The 20,455-nt window shown below is 46.7% G+C and overlaps 1 protein-coding gene across 1 annotated transcript in view; it reads left to right on the plus strand.

Annotated features, from left to right (window-relative positions):
* Positions 1-20,455, plus strand: part of AGA (aspartylglucosaminidase) — a 41,314-nt gene that overhangs the window by 19,349 nt on the left and 1,510 nt on the right. The window contains exons 5-9 of the mRNA XM_069976169.1: positions 10,054-10,166; positions 13,849-13,966; positions 14,064-14,139; positions 14,917-15,024; positions 17,717-17,850. Coding sequence (XP_069832270.1) covers positions 10,054-10,166; positions 13,849-13,966; positions 14,064-14,139; positions 14,917-15,024; positions 17,717-17,850 — 549 coding nt within the window. The remainder of the gene's footprint in view (positions 1-10,053; positions 10,167-13,848; positions 13,967-14,063; positions 14,140-14,916; positions 15,025-17,716; positions 17,851-20,455) is intronic.

Raw genomic sequence — 20,455 nt, forward strand, 5'->3', positions numbered from 1 at the left:
GATCTCCTTGTACGTCTTGCGCCATTCCTCCTCCGACATCCTGCTGGGCCTCCCTTGGCTGCAATTACATGCCCCTCAGCTAGACTGGAGAACCGGGGAGATTCTCAGTTGGAGTCTGGACTGTCCTAACCGGTGTCTGAAGCTTCCTCAGCCCAAGTGCTCTATGACGTCACCTGACTCCGTCAAGCCTCAACCCGGCCTACCGGCAGAATACAAAGACTTGGCTGACGTCTTTTCTGCCAAAGAGGCGGACTCTCTACCCCCTCACCGGACGTATGATTGTCCCATAGACCTCCTTCCTGGAACTTCTCCTCCACAAGGTCGGGTGTACCCTCTCTCCGTACCCGAGACTGAGGCCATGTCCTCCTACATCCGGGAGAACCTACAGAAGGGTTTGATCTGCAAATCTACGTCCCCTGCTGGCGCAGGATTCTTCTTTGTTCATAAGAAGGACGGTTCTCTCCGCCCATGCATAGACTACCGGGGCCTAAATAAGGTGACAGTCAAGAACCGATATCCTCTTCCGCTTATACCTGAACTATTCGACCGTCTCCGTGGAGCCAAGATCTTCTCTAAGCTGGACCTCAGGGGAGCGTACAATTTAATCCGTATTCGTGAAGGAGACGAATGGAAGACCGCTTTTAACACCAGAGATGGGCACTACGAATACCTGGTCATGCCATTCGGCCTATGCACTGCCCCAGCGGTTTTCCAGGAATTCGTCAACGACATATTCTGTGACCTCCTCTATGTCTGCGTCATCGTCTATCTTGACGACATTCTGGTCTTCTCCCCTGACCAGCAGACTCACGTGACACAAGTACGTCAGGTCCTACGAAGACTATGGGCCAATCATTTGTACGCCAAGCTGGAGAAGTGCGTTTTCCATCAGCGCAGCCTTCCGTTTCTTGGGTATATTGTCCCCGACTGGGGTCTACAAATGGATTCAGCCAAACTTTCAGCTGTTCTCCAGTGGCCACGTCCTGTGGGACTCAGAGCTATCCAACGCCTCCTAGGATTTGCCAACTACTATCGGCAGTTCATCCCACATTTCTCTACCCTGGTTGCACCCATCGTGGCTCTCGCTAAGAAGAAGGCGGATCCCAGGCATTGGCCACCTGAGGCCGAGCAAGCCTTCACTAGCCTAAAGTCTGCCATTGCCTCTGCTCCTGCTCTTGTCCGCCCGGATGCCACCAAGCCGTTTTCACTTGAGGTTGACGCATCTTCAGTGGGCGCTGGAGCCGTTCTCTCGCAGAGGGACGCATCAGGCAAGATTAGAACCTGTGGGTTCTTCTCAAGGACTTTCTCCCCTGCTGAGAGGAATTATACTATTGGTGACCGAGAACTCTTGGTGATTAAATTGGCACTGGAGGAGTGGCGTCATCTCCTAGAGGGGGCTAGGCATCCGGTCAACATCTACACGGACCACAAGAACCTTCTCTACCTCCAATCGGCCCAACGCCTCAATCCTTGGCAGGCCAGGTGGTCGCTCTTCTTCTCACGATCCAACCTCGTAATTCATTTCCGCCCGGCTGAGAAGAACGTGAAAGCCGATGCACTGTCCCGAGCATCTGATGTTATGGGGCAAGAGGAATCCCCTCGCCACATTATACCTCCCGATCGCCTAGTGCCAGTCGCCACATCTACCCTTCAGAGATTGCCTCCCGGGGAGACCTATGTGCGCCCTGCACTTCGAAGACGAATTTTGAAGTGGGGTCATTCCTCTGTGGTGGCCAGGCATCCGGGAGTTCAGAAGACCGGGCAACTGATCTCCCGCCACTACTGGTGGCCCAGCCTACTCCAAGATGTCAAGGACTTTGTGGCTTCCTGTACCATCTGTGCCAGGAACAAGTCCTCCCGTCTAAGACCTGCCGGCCTACTTCAGCCCTTGCCAGTTCCAGACTGTGCCTGGTGCCATATAGGCATGGACTTTGTCACAGACTTGCCTCCATCTGCGGGTAACACTGTCATTTGGGTTGTTACAGACCGCTTCTCCAAAATGTCCCACTTCGTGGCTCTTCCTGGACTACCATCCGCTCCTCGCCTGGCCCAGTTGTTCTTTCAGCATATCTTCCGCCTACATGGTCTTCCTCTTCATATTGTGTCAGACAGAGGCTCACAATTCGTCTCCAGATTCTGGCGTGCTCTCTGTTCTCAACTCCAAGTGAAGCTGGACTTCTCGTCAGCCTATCATCCCCAGACTAATGGGCAAGTGGAAAGGGTCAATCAAGTCCTTGGCAATTATCTACGACACTTCGTCTCTGCTCGCCAGGACAACTGGTCCAGTCTGCTTCCATGGGCAGAGTTCTCCTACAACCATCTGGACTCGAGTTCCACAGGTAAGTCACCCTTTTATGTGGTCTATGGGCGTCACCCTCGTCCTCCTCTGCCTCTCTCTCCATCCTCCGAGGTCCCAGCCGTGGAGGAATTGTTGTCTGACCTGCAGTCGATCTGTGAACAGACTCGACAATCTTTGCTCAAGGCATCTGACCGCATGAAGGACCAGGCGGATAAGAGAAGAAGACCTGCCACGAATTTTCTCCCAGGTGACAAAGTCTGGCTCTCGGCCAAATATGTCCGACTTAAGATTCCCAGCTACAAGTTGGGTCCTCGATTTCTCAGTCCAGTCACCTACAAACTCTGTCTACCCCCTACTATGCGGATTCCGAACGCCTTCCATGTTTCCCTCTTAAAGCCAGTGGTCCTCAACCGATTCTCCAATAAGTCTTCGTTCACTGCTCCACAAGTTGTCTCTGATGTTAAAGACATTGTTAAAGACATTCTGGCCATGAAAACTGTCAGAGGAAGACGTTTCTTCCTAGCGGACTGGAGAGGATTTGGTCCTGAGGAGAGGTCCTGGAAACCCGAGACTAACATCCTGGACCATAATCTCATCAAGAGATTCCTGCAGGCTAAAAAGAGGGGGAGGCCAAAGGGGGGTACTGTCACGCCCTCTCTCCGCCCCATGCAGCCGCCGGGGTCCATGTGCAGGGACCCGGCGCTGCTACCTGTTCGGCCCCGGGGGGCGCCTTACCTCGCCCCGCTCCTGTCTCCGTCTGTGGCGGCCGGCGCGCGCGACGGCTGTCTCAGATTTAAAGGGCCAGTCCGTCCCTAATTGGTAGTTGCACCAATCACTCCCTATAAATCCCAGCATGCCCTGTCCCTTGTGTTGGAGCCCCTACATGCTTGCCATAGCGTTTGGCCCAGCTCCCTGTTGTTCCTGACCTCAGTCCTTGTTCCTAGTCCCTGTCCGCTGCTTACCCATTGTTCCTGAGCACTGCCTGCCACCTGCGGTTACGCCTACAGACCTCTGCCTGCACTATCTTCTGCCTACTGCTCCTGCCACGCCTCGCCTGCTGTCACTAGCAACCAAGCCAGGGGTAGCGACCTGGGGGTCGCCTGCCGCAGCAAGCCCATCCCACCTTGCGGCGGGCTCTGGTGAAAACCAGCGGCCCCTTAGACTCGGCTCCCTGGTGCGGTTACTACCATCGCTAGTGACGGTTCAGTGGATCCACAACTCCAGGCGTTACACTAGGTTAGTGCCTAAGGGCAAAAATAAAAAAAAAATAGCACCAGGTATCATTTAGGTATGACTTTTTTGAAGGGGGTATTCTAAGGTAAATCTTTTACCTCCCATCCACAGTATAGAGGATAAGTGTCAGGTTACTGGGGACCTCCTGTGATCTCAAGTGCGGGACCCTGAGTTTTTTTTTTTTATGGAGCGGCAAGTAGTACATGCAAATGTGGTACTTGCTGCCAGAAATAGCTGTGTTGCGCATACACAATGCCACTCTATTCAATTTAAAACAAAGTTTTCACACAAGTAATTAGGGCTAGGTGATTAATCAAATTAATTTGATTAATTCACCATTGGGGGCGGTGGGGGGGGCTTACTCAGATTTTTTTTTATTGGAAAATCACAAATTTGATTTAAAATTCATTTAAAATATGTAACATCCTGTGCCATTGGACGGCAGTGCAGAAGTGAGCTCACTTTGAAGTGAGCTCAGCTCCTGAGCTCCAGGGCTGTGGAGTCGTTAAGCCGCAGCTCTGACTCCTGAATTTTATTAGGACCGACTCCCAACTCCGACTCCTGCTCCTTCATAAATGGCCGGTCAGTTACCAGGGGAGTTATTTATCACACTGGCTCAGCAGCTTCTCTCTAATGTCCAACATGATCCTGGGGCAACTTCTGAGGAAATAAGGAAAGATATAAAGCAGCTTCTGCTGTGTGTGCAGTGGATGCAGCCAGTCTCCAGCCTCCATGTCCTGCACAACTCAGAACTAGACTAGATGGAGCAGGTGATCTTTTCCTGCTGACAATCCTCTATGCTTCTAACTAAATATTCACCATACCCAAAGATACACTGCTAACTATGCCAGATCCCTGTAATATGGGATGGGGTCAGTCATAGTGATATAGAGGGGGTCATACATAGTGATATGGAGGGGTCACACATAGAGATATAGAGGGGGCACTGTGGGGGCTCAGGGACGTTATAACCCCCCCCCCCCCCCCCCACACACACACACACACACACAGCCTGCTTATAGGTCTATATCCATTAAAACCTTACTAGGACATATGCAAATTTATTTGACAGCAATGCAGTAAGGATAAGCTGACCGTTCTAAGGTCACAGAATTTTGGAGCAATAATTGTGAAGTTATTAGAATTTTCTCTTATGGAGTGTATAGTATGCCACCATTATAAAATTGACAAAGGATTAAGCATATACTAGTAGACACTTTTTTTGTGGCCCATAAAAGTGCTGTCTTTTGTTTTTTTTTGTTTTTTTTAAATGGATTTGCATTTTGCTTTGCAAAGTGTAATGTGAGCGGCCAGTTTACGAGCTACCAAGAAAGTGCAGGATAATAACAATTAAAACCAGACTGCAAGTAATAAAATCTATCACTTTTAGCCTCCTTGTTTGCTGAGAGTATGGGTTTTGTGTGTGAAGACTTAACCACCAACAGATCCTTATCCATTTACACAAAATGGCTCGATCAGCAGTGTCAACCAGCCCGATCCCTGTCTATCTCCTCGGTCACGGGCGAGACTCTTACCGAAGCTGTACACTACCAGACTGCACCTCTAGTCCTCCAGGTGGGCGCTTTACATCAGGAGAAGATCTCCTTGTACGTCTTGCGCCATTCCTCCTCCGACATCCTGCTGGGCCTCCCTTGGCTGCAATTACATGCCCCTCAGCTAGACTGGAGAACCGGGGAGATTCTCAGTTGGAGTCTGGACTGTCCTAACCGGTGTCTGAAGCTTCCTCAGCCCAAGTGCTCTATGACGTCACCTGACTCCGTCAAGCCTCAACCCGGCCTACCGGCAGAATACCAAGACTTGGCTGACGTCTTTTCTGCCAAAGAGGCGGACTCTCTACCCCCTCACCGGACGTATGATTGTCCCATAGACCTCCTTCCTGGAACTTCTCCTCCACAAGGTCGGGTGTACCCTCTCTCCGTACCCGAGACTGAGGCCATGTCCTCCTACATCCGGGAGAACCTACAGAAGGGTTTGATCTGCAAATCTACGTCCCCTGCTGGCGCAGGATTCTTCTTTGTTCATAAGAAGGACGGTTCTCTCCGCCCATGCATAGACTACCGGGGCCTAAATAAGGTGACAGTCAAGAACCGATATCCTCTTCCGCTTATACCTGAACTATTCGACCGTCTCCGTGGAGCCAAGATCTTCTCTAAGCTGGACCTCAGGGGAGCGTACAATTTAATCCGTATTCGTGAAGGAGACGAATGGAAGACCGCTTTTAACACCAGAGATGGGCACTACGAATACCTGGTCATGCCATTCGGCCTATGCACTGCCCCAGCGGTTTTCCAGGAATTCGTCAACGACATATTCTGTGACCTCCTCTATGTCTGCGTCATCGTCTATCTTGACGACATTCTGGTCTTCTCCCCTGACCAGCAGACTCACGTGACACAAGTACGTCAGGTCCTACGAAGACTATGGGCCAATCATTTGTACGCCAAGCTGGAGAAGTGCGTTTTCCATCAGCGCAGCCTTCCGTTTCTTGGGTATATTGTCCCCGACTGGGGTCTACAAATGGATTCAGCCAAACTTTCAGCTGTTCTCCAGTGGCCACGTCCTGTGGGACTCAGAGCTATCCAACGCCTCCTAGGATTTGCCAACTACTATCGGCAGTTCATCCCACATTTCTCTACCCTGGTTGCACCCATCGTGGCTCTCGCTAAGAAGAAGGCGGATCCCAGGCATTGGCCACCTGAGGCCGAGCAAGCCTTCACTAGCCTAAAGTCTGCCATTGCCTCTGCTCCTGCTCTTGTCCGCCCGGATGCCACCAAGCCGTTTTCACTTGAGGTTGACGCATCTTCAGTGGGCGCTGGAGCCGTTCTCTCGCAGAGGGACGCATCAGGCAAGATTAGAACCTGTGGGTTCTTCTCAAGGACTTTCTCCCCTGCTGAGAGGAATTATACTATTGGTGACCGAGAACTCTTGGTGATTAAATTGGCACTGGAGGAGTGGCGTCATCTCCTAGAGGGGGCTAGGCATCCGGTCAACATCTACACGGACCACAAGAACCTTCTCTACCTCCAATCGGCCCAACGCCTCAATCCTTGGCAGGCCAGGTGGTCGCTCTTCTTCTCACGATCCAACTTCGTAATTCATTTCCGCCCGGCTGAGAAGAACGTGAAAGCCGATGCACTGTCCCGAGCATCTGATGTTATGGGGCAAGAGGAATCCCCTCGCCACATTATACCTCCCGATCGCCTAGTGCCAGTCGCCACATCTACCCTTCAGAGATTGCCTCCCGGGGAGACCTATGTGCGCCCTGCACTTCGAAGACGAATTTTGAAGTGGGGTCATTCCTCTGTGGTGGCCAGGCATCCGGGAGTTCAGAAGACCGGGCAACTGATCTCCCGCCACTACTGGTGGCCCAGCCTACTCCAAGATGTCAAGGACTTTGTGGCTTCCTGTACCATCTGTGCCAGGAACAAGTCCTCCCGTCTAAGACCTGCCGGCCTACTTCAGCCCTTGCCAGTTCCAGACTGTGCCTGGTGCCATATAGGCATGGACTTTGTCACAGACTTGCCTCCATCTGCGGGTAACACTGTCATTTGGGTTGTTACAGACCGCTTCTCCAAAATGTCCCACTTCGTGGCTCTTCCTGGACTACCATCCGCTCCTCGCCTGGCCCAGTTGTTCTTTCAGCATATCTTCCGCCTACATGGTCTTCCTCTTCATATTGTGTCAGACAGAGGCTCACAATTCGTCTCCAGATTCTGGCGTGCTCTCTGTTCTCAACTCCAAGTGAAGCTGGACTTCTCGTCAGCCTATCATCCCCAGACTAATGGGCAAGTGGAAAGGGTCAATCAAGTCCTTGGCAATTATCTACGACACTTCGTCTCTGCTCGCCAGGACAACTGGTCCAGTCTGCTTCCATGGGCAGAGTTCTCCTACAACCATCTGGACTCGAGTTCCACAGGTAAGTCACCCTTTTATGTGGTCTATGGGCGTCACCCTCGTCCTCCTCTGCCTCTCTCTCCATCCTCCGAGGTCCCAGCCGTGGAGGAATTGTTGTCTGACCTGCAGTCGATCTGTGAACAGACTCGACAATCTTTGCTCAAGGCATCTGACCGCATGAAGGACCAGGCGGATAAGAGAAGAAGACCTGCCACGAATTTTCTCCCAGGTGACAAAGTCTGGCTCTCGGCCAAATATGTCCGACTTAAGATTCCCAGCTACAAGTTGGGTCCTCGATTTCTCGGTCCAGTCACCTACAAACTCTGTCTACCCCCTACTATGCGGATTCCGAACGCCTTCCATGTTTCCCTCTTAAAGCCAGTGGTCCTCAACCGATTCTCCAATAAGTCTTCGTTCACTGCTCCACAAGTTGTCTCTGATGTTAAAGACATTGTTAAAGACATTCTGGCCATGAAAACTGTCAGAGGAAGACGTTTCTTCCTAGCGGACTGGAGAGGATTTGGTCCTGAGGAGAGGTCCTGGAAACCCGAGACTAACATCCTGGACCATAATCTCATCAAGAGATTCCTGCAGGCTAAAAAGAGGGGGAGGCCAAAGGGGGGTACTGTCACGCCCTCTCTCCGCCCCATGCAGCCGCCGGGGTCCATGTGCAGGGACCCGGCGCTGCTACCTGTTCGGCCCCGGGGGGCGCCTTACCTCGCCCCGCTCCTGTCTCCGTCTGTGGCGGCCGGCGCGCGCGACGGCTGTCTCAGATTTAAAGGGCCAGTCCGTCCCTAATTGGTAGTTGCACCAATCACTCCCTATAAATCCCAGCATGCCCTGTCCCTTGTGTTGGAGCCCCTACATGCTTGCCATAGCGTTTGGCCCAGCTCCCTGTTGTTCCTGACCTCAGTCCTTGTTCCTAGTCCCTGTCCGCTGCTTACCCATTGTTCCTGAGCACTGCCTGCCACCTGCGGTTACGCCTACAGACCTCTGCCTGCACTATCTTCTGCCTACTGCTCCTGCCACGCCTCGCCTGCTGTCACTAGCAACCAAGCCAGGGGTAGCGACCTGGGGGTCGCCTGCCGCAGCAAGCCCATCCCACCTTGCGGCGGGCTCTGGTGAAAACCAGCGGCCCCTTAGACTCGGCTCCCTGGTGCGGTTACTACCATCGCTAGTGACGGTTCAGTGGATCCACAACTCCAGGCGTTACACTAGGTTAGTGCCTAAGGGCAAAAATAAAAAAAAAATAGCACCAGGTATCATTTAGGTATGACTTTTTTGAAGGGGGTATTCTAAGGTAAATCTTTTACCTCCCATCCACAGTATAGAGGATAAGTGTCAGGTTACTGGGGACCTCCTGTGATCTCAAGTGCGGGACCCTGAGTTTTTTTTTTTTATGGAGCGGCAAGTAGTACATGCAAATGTGGTACTTGCTGCCAGAAATAGCTGTGTTGCGCATACACAATGCCACTCTATTCAATTTAAAACAAAGTTTTCACACAAGTAATTAGGGCTAGGTGATTAATCAAATTAATTTGATTAATTCACCATTGGGGGCGGTGGGGGGGGCTTACTCAGATTTTTTTTTATTGGAAAATCACAAATTTGATTTAAAATTCATTTAAAATATGTAACATCCTGTGCCATTGGACGGCAGTGCAGAAGTGAGCTCACTTTGAAGTGAGCTCAGCTCCTGAGCTCCAGGGCTGTGGAGTCGTTAAGCCGCAGCTCTGACTCCTGAATTTTATTAGGACCGACTCCCAACTCCGACTCCTGCTCCTTCATAAATGGCCGGTCAGTTACCAGGGGAGTTATTTATCACACTGGCTCAGCAGCTTCTCTCTAATGTCCAACATGATCCTGGGGCAACTTCTGAGGAAATAAGGAAAGATATAAAGCAGCTTCTGCTGTGTGTGCAGTGGATGCAGCCAGTCTCCAGCCTCCATGTCCTGCACAACTCAGAACTAGACTAGATGGAGCAGGTGATCTTTTCCTGCTGACAATCCTCTATGCTTCTAACTAAATATTCACCATACCCAAAGATACACTGCTAACTATGCCAGATCCCTGTAATATGGGATGGGGTCAGTCATAGTGATATAGAGGGGGTCATACATAGTGATATGGAGGGGTCACACATAGAGATATAGAGGGGGCACTGTGGGGGCTCAGGGACGTTATAACCCCCCCCCCCCCCCCCCCCCCACACACACACACACACAGCCTGCTTATAGGTCTATATCCATTAAAACCTTACTAGGACATATGCAAATTTATTTGACAGCAATGCAGTAAGGATAAGCTGACCGTTCTAAGGTCACAGAATTTTGGAGCAATAATTGTGAAGTTATTAGAATTTTCTCTTATGGAGTGTATAGTATGCCACCATTATAAAATTGACAAAGGATTAAGCATATACTAGTAGACACTTTTTTTGTGGCCCATAAAAGTGCTGTCTTTTGTTTTTTTTTTGTTTTTTTTAAATGGATTTGCATTTTGCTTTGCAAAGTGTAATGTGAGCGGCCAGTTTACGAGCTACCAAGAAAGTGCAGGATAATAACAATTAAAACCAGACTGCAAGTAATAAAATCTATCACTTTTAGCCTCCTTGTTTGCTGAGAGTATGGGTTTTGTGTGTGAAGACTTAACCACCAACAGATCCTTATCCATTTACACAAAATGGCTCGATCAGCAGTGTCAACCAAACTTTCGAAAGGTAAGTAATATCCATGATATAGTAACATCCTTTCAGTCTAGCTGTGTACAATTAATCCAATATTGTACAGTGATGGCATGTTGCTAGGATATGGCTTGACATTATTGGATGCTGACCTCTGGGACCCTTAGTGAGGCTAAGAATTAAGAGGCAGCACCAATTTTACTGTTGTAGCAGTATGTCTTCTCTTTACAAAATGGGAATACTCCTACAGGCCACGACCATATAACGTCTTTTTTTTTTTTGGCCATTTCATTTTGCAGCCAAATAATGTTTGTTATTTTACAACAACATTATTTTGAAATAATGGACGTTATATGGCCACAAAATGACAGACATCCAACAGCCAAAAAAAAAAGACATGTGGTTGTATTGCACTTTTGTGTTCAGAATGCGACTGAAACCAGGCCCCCAAACTTCCTTGTAGGCAGAACAGGAAAAAAAATTTAAAAGTGCAATAGATGGTGGATTAAACTAATTTCAATCCAAAATGTTAAAACTTCTAGTATTGTGCATTATTGACGCTACAATTTTGTACAGTTCAGGTTCTTTAGACTTTGTTGAATCTGTATCACATCTGAATAAATTGCTATTATAAAGCTTTGAAATAAACTTCCAGGGGTAGAGCTCAATGGGCAGCAAAACTGCATGACAACTCAGATGAAACAAATCTCACTTGATAGATTACAGCATGTCATGCAGAGTGAAATACGGTATCATCCTTGTATTATACAGATGCAGGGAAATTGCATTTATCAAGTGCAAAAAAATTTATTTTCTTTTCTTTTTTTTTTATGTTACGAGAAGCATATTTAATAAATATCTCTCTGCATAGACTTACAAGGGAGACTTTCTTCTGCAACAGGATGGAAAAAGCAGCGAGTCAGGGAATGAAGCATTTTGCCGCACTTTAACCAGCTATAGCTAAGGATTGGAGGGGGTCTTAGCACTGTGACCCTGACCTATCCTAAAGGGGTTATCCAATGTTACAAAAACATGGACACTTTGTTTCAGAGACAGCACCACTCTTGTCTCCAGTTCAGGTGTTGTAAGCTCCATTCACTTCAATGGAACTGAATTACAAAACCCCACCCAAACTAAGGAAAAGAGTTATGCTGTCTCTGAAACAAAGTAGCCATGTTTTTTGCAGCACTGGATAACCTCTTTAGAGTGTACCTCAACTGTTAAATTGAGAAATTATCGTGCACAATAGTCATTTCTCTGTGAATCTAATTTGAATCAGGCACTAAAAGCTTCAGAGTGCTCACTCTGCCCACTTCCGACCACATAGCTATACCTTATGATACGGGGCTTCCTTCTGCATCTTTATAGTTCCCATCTCCAGTGATGCAAGAGGAGAGAAGGAAAACAAGGGCACAGGCACCTTGTGTGATACCGTAAGGTTGGATATGATAGAATAAAAAGACGTGTGCTCACCTTAGAGGCCCTTGGGCTAGTTGCATATCACCCCATATGGGGTATAGGCCCTGGGTAGATTCCCAGTTGGGGAAGCTGGCAGGTGATCAGGGGGTTTAAGAAGCTGGAGACTCCTTGTGACGGAATGCTCCCAGCAAGGGTAATTGAGGTATCTAATGCTGCGTTTACACGAAACGATTATCGTGCGAATTCGCACGATAACGATCGAATTGGAACGATAACCGTACGTGAAAACGTTCTGAACGATCAAACGACGAACGAGAAATCGTTCATTTTGATCTTACAACATGTTCCAAAATCGTTGTTCGTAAAAAATTCGCAGATCATTCCGTGTAAAGAGTCGTTCGCCGATTTAACCAATGTGCGAGATAGGCTTAAGCGATCGCAAAACGATCGCAGAGCGAATTTCCGTACGATATATCGTACCGTCTAAACGCTGACCGTTGTGAAAAAAAAAATCATTACTCTGACATCGTTAATCGTACGATCGGGCCAATTATCGTTTCGTGTAAACGCAGCATAAGACTCAACACTGTCTCTGACAGAATCCAATTCTTTAAAGTATGGTTGAGTAAAAACAGCAATTTATTATAAAAAGCACAGGGTTAACATGTTTCTTTAACATGTTGCTTTTTATAATAAACCATAATTTGCAGAGTTTTGCACCATGGTATTTTCTTAACAGTGGAGGCGCACTTTAATGTTGGGTCACTGTTGTTATAACTTCTAAAAACGAAATCAACAGTAGATGTTATATAAAGCAAGTTTGCAATTGACATTCTTTTTTTAGTTCTTATGCTGTAAAATTAAAGCCATACTGGCCAGAAATTCAAGTCCAGTCTCCTGAAGGTAGCTTTTTTTAGTCTTGTGCTGGTTGAAAAAAAAAAAAAAAGACTAAACACATGAAGTCCTGGCCAGCATGAAGTCCTGGGCACAGCTCAATGTGTCCGTCAGTCAAATGACTGAGTTCTCTGTGAGCGCAGATGATCTGGGAAACACGGCACTTCCTGTACGTAGATTCTTTTGGGGGGGAAGGGGAATCTAAACACAGGAAGTGCTGTGTTTTCCATGATATAAATTTTTTTTATTTAAATTGAAAACTTGCTTTATTTCACATATACTATTGATTTAGAAAGTTATAATGACAGGGGCACTTTAGTTTAAAGGAGAAGTCTGTCGAATTTTTTTATTAAAGTATTGTATTGCCCCCCAAAAGTTAAACAAATCACCAATGTACACTTATTACGGGAAATGCTTATAAAGTGTTTTCTCCCTGCACTTACTACTGCATCAAGGCTTTACTTCCTGGATAACATGGTGATGTCACGATCCGACTCCCAGGACTGTGGCTGCTGGAGAGGATGATGGCAGGGGGACACAGAGGGACACAGGGCACTGGGGGACACTGAGCATCCCTTTGCCACCATCCTCTCCAGCAGCCACAGCCCGCACAGCTCTGGGAGTCGGGTCGTGACATCACCATGTTATCCAGAAAGTGAAGCCTTGATGCAGTAGTAAGTGCAGGAAAAAAAGCACTTTATGTGCATTTCCCATAATAAGTGCATATAGGTGATTTGTATAACTTTTGGGAGGGCAATACAATACTATAATAAAAATTTTTGCCGGACTTCTCCTTTAAATGACACAGTGCTTATTTTTAATTTTATATACATAGAATTCCTAAGTGGTTCTCAGTGCACTATACTTTCAATTTATTATACTCCAGACACCATAACATTATTTTACATCTACAGCCTCTACAATGTTCTGTATGTGCTATTTTTGCTGTATTGTACACAACCTATGTTGTAGCAGACAGCTTTTGTGTGCACTCAATGGGTGGCATTTATTAAGTCCGGCGTTTTTTACGGACTGCCTCTACATAAATCCCGTGCGCGCCGGTGCGCACCGCCGAAAACCTACGCCAGCTGAGGACTGGAGTAGGTTTTCGGCGTATATTTGGGCGGAACGGATGGTAAATTGTGCGGACTCTGAGTCCGCGCCCTCCGTTCCGCCCACTACACGCCCCCTTTCCGCCCCCCTGGCGTACTCGGCAGAAAGTGCCGATTTGCTAATATTTTATTCGCAAATCGGCCATTTGCGTATAAAATAATACGCAAATCGGCACTTTCCGCCGAAAATCATCCGTTCGCCGGATGATACATGAGGCCCAATGTGTGTAGATACCAAATTTACATAAAGATAATGTAAGCGGTATTAACATAGGATTGCACAATGTTTACAGAATGTGATTCCAGATCCTGCTAAATCTTGTGGCCCTTATAAACCTGTAAGAGGTTTACCAGAAGGAAAAACAGCCTCTCTACAGAAAGAAGTGGATTTGCATAGCCATGATACCATTGGTGAGTATCTGATGTAAATACAATATATGTAGGATAAAGTATACACATATACATTGATAGGTTGTTCCATCATGCAACTTTTTATATTGGTAACTAGGTATGATTGCAGTTGATAGAAATGGAAATGTTGCCACTGGAACCTCTACAAACGGAGCATCTCACAAAATCCCCGGGTAAGTGAATAATTCTCTTTAGTAACCAGTTACATTTTCTTTTTTGGTAACCACAAGTGGAGCACTGTCCTGCTCTTTGTGCAAGCAGATGGCAAGTAGTATTTTTATATTAATGAAGTGTGGGTCAAATATAGTGGTGGGCACATTGGAAATGGAGGTATTGAAGCCTAGGTAGTGGTTTTTGAAAGAAGGATTGTATTTGTAAGGGTATGTTCACACTGAGTAAAACAAGCAGAATTCCGCGGCAGAGCCCCCCACTGCGAAATCCTGCCTGCCTCAGTGTCTCTATGGGATGGATCGTGCTTCCGCTCCTGTCGCCCTCTGCTCAAAGAATTGAAATGTCAATTCTTTGAGCAGAGAGCGATAAAAGCGGAGGTGTCCAAGCCATCCTATATAGAGACACTGTGTGACACTGAGACAGGTGGGATTCAAATTTAAAATCTACTGCTGCCTAATAAAGGAGTCATTCAGGAAAATAAAACATGCATCCTGGATCAGACAGTGATTGTCCGAAACTTTTAGCATGCCGACTCTTCCTACTTGTTGAAACAAAAACATGAAAATTGGGCCTGGCTAAACAGGATGGGAAGGGCTTCCATCCGTCAGTCTTATTTATATGAATTAGGTGGCTCACATATGAGAAATACAGGTGACACTTTTTGTCGGGGTTCATATGTGAGAGCACAAGCTTGGAGGGGACATTGTTAGAAAAGTATACAAAACTATGAAATTCTGAATTTAATATATAGTATGGTAAAAATAATATTTTATATCTAGACGGGTGGGAGACTCTCCAATCATTGGATCCGGATCCTACGCAGACAGTTCAGTTGGAGGAGCCGCAGCCACTGGGGATGGGGACACCATGATGCGTTTCTTACCAAGGTAACATGAAAGCAAGCAGTTCTGTAGGTAGAATAAATTAATGTTTTAGATGGGGACCTCTTACACTAAATTTTATTGTGCTACCATGTTGGATGCTGGAAGTTGTGTTAGATGACTGGTTCTGAACATCTCCAAAATGGTATTATGAAGTGTTCCTGGTATGTAGCAGTTAGCGCCTGTTACATGTGGTCCAAGGAAGGACAACCAGTGATGTGGGAGAGTCATCGGCTACCGATGACTTATTGGAGCATAGCCTAGTCTGACTGGGCTGATCGCATTGAGCTACTACAGCACATATGGTTGAAAATTTAAAGGAGTAAAAAAAAAAAAAAAATCTATGTATGGCTCAAGGTGGTGTACAAAAGTGGAAATATTCAGCTACCTTGGCTCCCTGCAGCACCAGTGCTCCTTACTCTACTTATTGGTTCCTGGTGAAATGTTGTCTGTGCATGAACTGCCTTGCTTATTGCAGGGAGGGACAAGGCATTGCAAGGAACCAGGAGGTAGCAAGCAGACAGCATTAGAGCAGCCAGGGCCAGATTAACACTGGTGGCGGCCCCAGGCGACAATTTGGTTCCCCCCCCAAAAAAAAAACAAAAAAAAACAATACATCGATCTACACAGAGGGCTGCTGCTTACGGTAGGGGACTTCACACCTACTCCTCCTCGCTCCTGGCTGTATGTGTGTGTGATGGTCACTAGAAGCTGCAGTGCAGAGGAAAATGCCACATTGTGTTTATATAATACAATGTGAGAATACAGCCTTTTAGTACAATCTGTGTGCTCTTGCCCACTGTGTTAGCCACCACAGCTAGCATATCCAGTTGTGAATTGCAGGCAGAACCTGGACATGCAAGTCTAGGTCCCATCTGCAGTTCCCAATCATGTACACTACTAGTGTATGCATCATATGCCGCACACAGTGTATATATCATATGCTGCACACAGTGTAAATATCATATGCTGCACACATACTACATGTCATATGCCGCACAGAGTGTATATATCATATGCCACACAGAGGGTATATGTCATATGCCCCTCACAGCATAGGCAAAAAACGACAAATTGGGTGGTGTTTTGAAAAATTGATTTCTCATCCCCTCTACTGCTCCTGTATATGGGGCAGATTTACCACACTGACATTTCATGTGCAAAATGTACAGCATATGTGCCACAAGTGACCCTACCCCAACCATATCTTCCTACTCCTTATACATACAATAGGCATAGCATGTAGGCAATAGCATACATACACACACACACACAACCACTTACATACAGACTCACACATTTATACACATTAGACACAAACACATGCATTTACACAAAATCATACAATACACGGACCTCTGTGCTGGATCTGTCATGAAGGCAATGCTTTCACCTGTCAGAAATCCATCATGGGACTGCTGTGGAGGGGTCAGGAGCAGGGACAGGCATGCAGTTGGAGGTGGGGGTCAGCACAGAAAGCACTATGGGGAGGAGGGGGAGGTCAGCACAGAAAGCACTATGGGGAGGAGGTGGGGGGTCAGCACAGAAAGCACTATGGGGAGGAGGAGGGGGGCTCAGCATAGAGATCACTATGGGGAGGAGGGGGGCTCAGCATAGAGATCACTATGGGGAGGAGGGGGAGCTCAGCATAGAGATCACTATGGGGAGGAGGGGGCTCAGTATAGAGATCACTATGGGAAGGAGGGGGCACTGGGAGGAGAGGACAGAGCAGAGCACACACAGCACAGAGCAGGCAGCATGAGGTCTCTGGTCCCTGAGCTGCCTTTTGACCTCATCAGGCTGCTGTACAGTGAGTCCCTCCCTCTCCTCTCTGACCCGACAGAGGAGGAAGGAGGAAGCGTCAGAGGAGTGAAGAAGTGGAATGGAGAATGTGCAGCATATAGTGGGATGCTGCATGTCCTCCCTTCCTTTATTCACCTGTATAAAGAGGCCAGGGAATTCGTTCTTCATGTCATCCTACGCACAGTTTCTCTACAGTCTCTTCTATTGCCCTGAACCTGCTTCCGGGTTCTGGCTGGTGGAGGGCACTTGGCACGTGCCCCGGGTGCCCTCTCTTTAATCCGGCCCTGAGAGCAGCAGGTGCAGAGGGCTCAAGGTAGGTGAGTATTACTATTATTTTACCACGTAGAGCCATAAATAAAATACAGTTTTTATGCCCCTGACAGCCCATTTAATGTTGGTTGTGTTTGACAAGTGTGTATGTGCAGCTTGCCTGGGAAAGACATGGCACCAGGCTGCACAATAGGAAAAATACAAGCTGGCAGTAGCCGTGAGACGCTCTGGGATGTTCTGCTAGAAAGCCTTGAGTCCAGGTATTCATGAAACCTAACTAAGTACACCACTCCATGGCAATGGTAATGCCTAATGGCAGTGACCTCCAAAAACAAAAAATGTTGAGGATTGGTCTGAGGGACATGCCAGAGTGTTCAGGTTGTTTACTAGACACCTATATTTCTCAGATCTCAGTGATCAAAAATCAATCTGTTGGATGTGCTCAAAAAAACAAGTTTGATCCATGACCACATACAGGACTATATATTATTATAATATGAGGTTTACAGCTGTATGTACTGCTCTTAAATATACCAGATATGATGACACAGCCTTTTTTTTCCAGCTTTTCAACATATGGACATTGATAGTGCAGTGATGACTACTATTTACTGGTTTATTTCAGTTATCAAGCTGTGGAGAATATGAGGATGGGAGCAGACCCCACGGCTGCATGTCAGATGGCTATCGCTAGGATTCAGAAACATGTTCCAGTCTTTTTTGGGGCTATCATTTGTGCCAACAGAACAGGAAGTTATGGTATGTTTGTTTACACGTAATGCGGTATATTGTGAGTAGAAATGAGTGAATATACAGTAATAATGAAGCAAAGAGCCTCTATCTCTGCAATCCGCTCATCAGCCTGCTGCCATTTAATTGACTAAAAGCTGGATCTGTTCCTGGAAAACTGGGAGAAGTTTCCCAGGACTGGATCCAGCTTTTCCCAGCACCCGCGGAGCGGAACGGAGTGGCAGTCATTTAAAAAGCAGGTTGATGAGCATATTGCAGAGATAAAGAGGTTCTTTGCTTCATTATTACTGTAAATTCACTCATCTCTAATTGTGAGGAACATGGGTATCACTGCACTAGGATCTGTTTTTATTTTACTTAATAAAGCATATATGACCATTAAGTATTAGGCTATGTTCACATCTAATAATTTCCCTACATTCACATTATAGGGGTGCATGTTGAGGAGCCCCTGCCACATCCACTGAGCTCAGCATAGCGAGCATAGTCCACTAGTGCAGTGCTTCTCAAACTTTTTCTTCTGGAGCCTTACCCAACAAACCAAGACAATGCCTGGGCCTCACCAGACTGACCAAGAGGAAGCCTGGGCCTCACTATCTGTGGTGAAAGTCCATTTAAAAGCTGAAATAATGTTAGAGCTGCCTTTCACCCGTTTCTCAAGCTCTATATACTAATAAAGCAAGTACAAAATAAATTAATAATGTTGCTAAAATGGAGATTTTTGCTTACTGCAAAAGGACGGTGCAGATCATAGTTACTTTTTGAAAATGGACTCCTCAGCTGAGCCTCACCAACAACTAGGGGGCGCCTCACTGGTGAGGCCCGCCTCACAGTTTGAGAAGCATTGCACTAATGAATACTTACTTAATATACATTGCTGGTATCAAAGTGGATACTGTCAGTAAGATGTTTTCTGTTGTCAGTTCCCACACGAACAAAATAAAAAAATTCTACTGGTAATATACCCAGCTTTCCACGACTTCTGAATGGTGAGTAGAGTTGTAGTATTGCTAGCTGCCAGTGTGCTGAGTACATTTCATCTTGTGAATTTGGAAGAAAAGCATGACATGATTATGTAAATTATAAGATTTACAGCATTATTTTCAGTTGTCTGTAGGTCAGGTGTTACAAAGTACACATTTCCTTTAATAAAATAAGATTAAGAACTCTGGGATTGTGGAAGATTTCATGGTAATCACTGCAGATTCTCACTGAAGCATAGGTTACTTCTAGTTGTCCTGGATTATGAAGCTTCATGCCTTACAACCTCATGGATTATATGTTATTTTGCATTTTTGTGTAAAGTAGTCCAATTCTGTTAGCATTATCCTGATACATTGTATAACACACAAAATGTTATCTTTTGTTGAACAAAAAAAAACCCAAACAGCAGTAATGGTGCAGTACAATCTCTCACCTGTAAAGTTGCAGAAATGTCTGCAACTGGATATGTATTCTGTTCATCAAAAATTGGCTGTTTTTGGCAGTAAGCACTTGGATTCCTGCAAGCACAATTTGGATTAATGTGCACATCTGCAGCAAACTCAGCTGCGTGTGAAGCTCACCTAAAAGTGCATGTTAAAATGATTGTCTTTTTAATAATGTCAGGGTTGATTCAATATATTTAGCCCTAGCATCCTTTTATCTATAGGTTGTGTGCTGCCAGTGTAGTCCCATCAAGTCATACTAGATGTCAGAAAATAAATTCTCCACATTGACCTGGTTGGGAGTGCAGTCGTTTGAGATACTCCCTTCCTTTTGCTTGGTAAGGGTACATTTACACAAAAAAAATCCTGTTCTGGAATTCACAGCAGAAATTCAGGCCCTACCCTCAGATTTGCATCCTGCATGCTGTGGAAGAAGGAACACACCAATCTAAGGGCCCTATTACACAGAGCAATAATTGGCTTATTATCACTCCGTGTAATAGAGACAACGATCAGCTGATTACAACAATCATCAGGTGTCAACCATGTAATAGCAACGCATGGCCGACTGCTAACGATTGCTCATACACCTGACACCTTACCTCTCCCCGCTCCCGGTCTTCTCTCCTGTGCTCTGCAGCTTCCCGGTTCAGGCGGACGCAGGGTCTGAACAGCCTGTCAGCTGGTAGGCTGCTCAGCCAACCACAGGCTGCGGCGGTCCCATCCTGTTAATGGCTGAGCAACCTGTCAGCTGACAGGCCACTCAGACACTGCATCCGCCAAAACCGTGAAGATGCGGCACACAGGAGAGAAGACCGGGAGCCGTAAGAAGTAAGTTGTCAGCGCTAACGATGTCCATGCAGCCCTTACTGCTCGTTTATCAGGCCGTGTAATAGGTACAGTAAACGAGCACCGATTTAGCAGATCAGCGCTTGTTTACTAAAACTATCGGCCCTTGTAATAGGGCCCTTTGGCCGGCTTCACACTGCCTTTAAAATCGTGAAAAAATGTCAATGGGATTGAAGCCAGATTACCTACATCCTAGCCACTGACTGATATCCTCCCTGCAATACAGCCCATAGTGGGGGAATAGGGCTCAGTTAGTGGCATAGGAAGACACCCTCAGCACGTACTGCCTCAAGGCCCTATAACACGAAACTATGGCTGATAATCTTCTTGTGTAATAG

Source organism: Dendropsophus ebraccatus, chromosome 7 (assembly GCF_027789765.1).
Source record: "Dendropsophus ebraccatus isolate aDenEbr1 chromosome 7, aDenEbr1.pat, whole genome shotgun sequence".
In the NCBI taxonomy this organism is placed as follows: Eukaryota; Metazoa; Chordata; class Amphibia; order Anura; family Hylidae; genus Dendropsophus; species Dendropsophus ebraccatus.